General features: G+C 40.0%; 1 protein-coding gene across 1 annotated transcript; it reads left to right on the forward strand.

Annotated features, from left to right (window-relative positions):
• Positions 1-201: 201 nt before the first annotated feature.
• Positions 202-735, forward strand: LOC311216220 (epidermal differentiation-specific protein-like; the record flags this gene model as incomplete). The annotated part of the gene is made up of 1 exon (XM_084297767.1): positions 202-735. One exon carries the CDS (start codon positions 202-204, stop codon positions 733-735), a length of 534 nt encoding a protein of 177 aa, XP_084153893.1.
• Between the last annotated feature and the right edge of the window lie 391 nt (positions 736-1,126).

The following is a 1,126-nucleotide window of genomic DNA, read 5'->3' on the forward strand; positions in this document are numbered from 1 at the left end:
CTCAGTTTCGTCCAACAGCTGTTTTATTCATTCCTTGCTAAAACTGTTCTAATTGTCCCATTCTTCTTTTTCCCTCTCCATTGCCTTGTGTCTTTCGTGGAAGTGCTTCTTACAAGTATTGTTAGTTTTCTGTTTTCCTTTTCTGCAGGCTGTCATCTGACTTCTACAGCAAGAAATTGAAATTACAGAAACACTGCTGAGATGGGGAAAATCATCATTTATGAGCACGCCAACTTCCAGGGGCGCTCCAAAGAACTCACCACAGACATTACCAATCTGAAAGATGTAGATTGGAATGACTGTATCTCCTCAGTGAAAGTAATTGGACAGCCTTGGGTGGCTTATGAGCACATTAACTATATAGGCCAGTTACTGGTATTTGAGGAGGGAGAGCATAGCGTTGTTGGTAAAGAGATGAATGACAAGATCTCTTCCCTGATGTTGATTACTGAAAATTTACACAATCCTCAGATCACTATCTATGAACATAACCAATATCAAGGGCAGAGCAGGGTGATAACAGAAGCTACCAATTTGGATAGAGGTCATTATGATAAGATGGTGTCTTCTCATAAAGTGCAGCGAGGTGCCTGGCTGTTGTGTGAACATAGCGATGGAAGTGGTTTTCGCTACATTGCACGAGAGCATGAACAACTTCCAAGTTACCAAGCAATCAATTTCAATGACAAGCTTTCATTTCTGCGTCCCCTTCTCCCTGGAAGGTGTTGTTACTGATGGATAGCAAATTCTGAAGTCCTAAGAGTAGATGTAGCCCTAGCAAGAAAGATGGGACCTAGATCTCTCTGCTTTGTTTTTTTTTCTTTTTTTTTTTTTTTTTTTAATTTCCCCTTGTGGCATAGAAATACTGAAGGGGGGAGCTCTCTTTTATGCTATGCTGCTGATGTGTATTTCTCAATCCTGTCTGGCACTGTTCTCCTTCCCCACGATCCCAATGAATGTAAGAACTATCGTATTTAGTCATATGAAAAAAACCTCAATGATAAGAGATGATTTTGTGGTGTGTAACCTATTAAACCTGTAACTAGCATTCCAAAGTACTAAACCATGTAATGTGAAAATGTTGCATGTTGCTTGTGTTGCTATATGCATAAGCACATACGTAGTG

This window comes from Netta rufina (assembly GCF_964035555.1).
Source record: "Netta rufina genome assembly, chromosome: 1".
Lineage (NCBI taxonomy): Eukaryota > Metazoa > Chordata > Aves > Anseriformes > Anatidae > Netta > Netta rufina.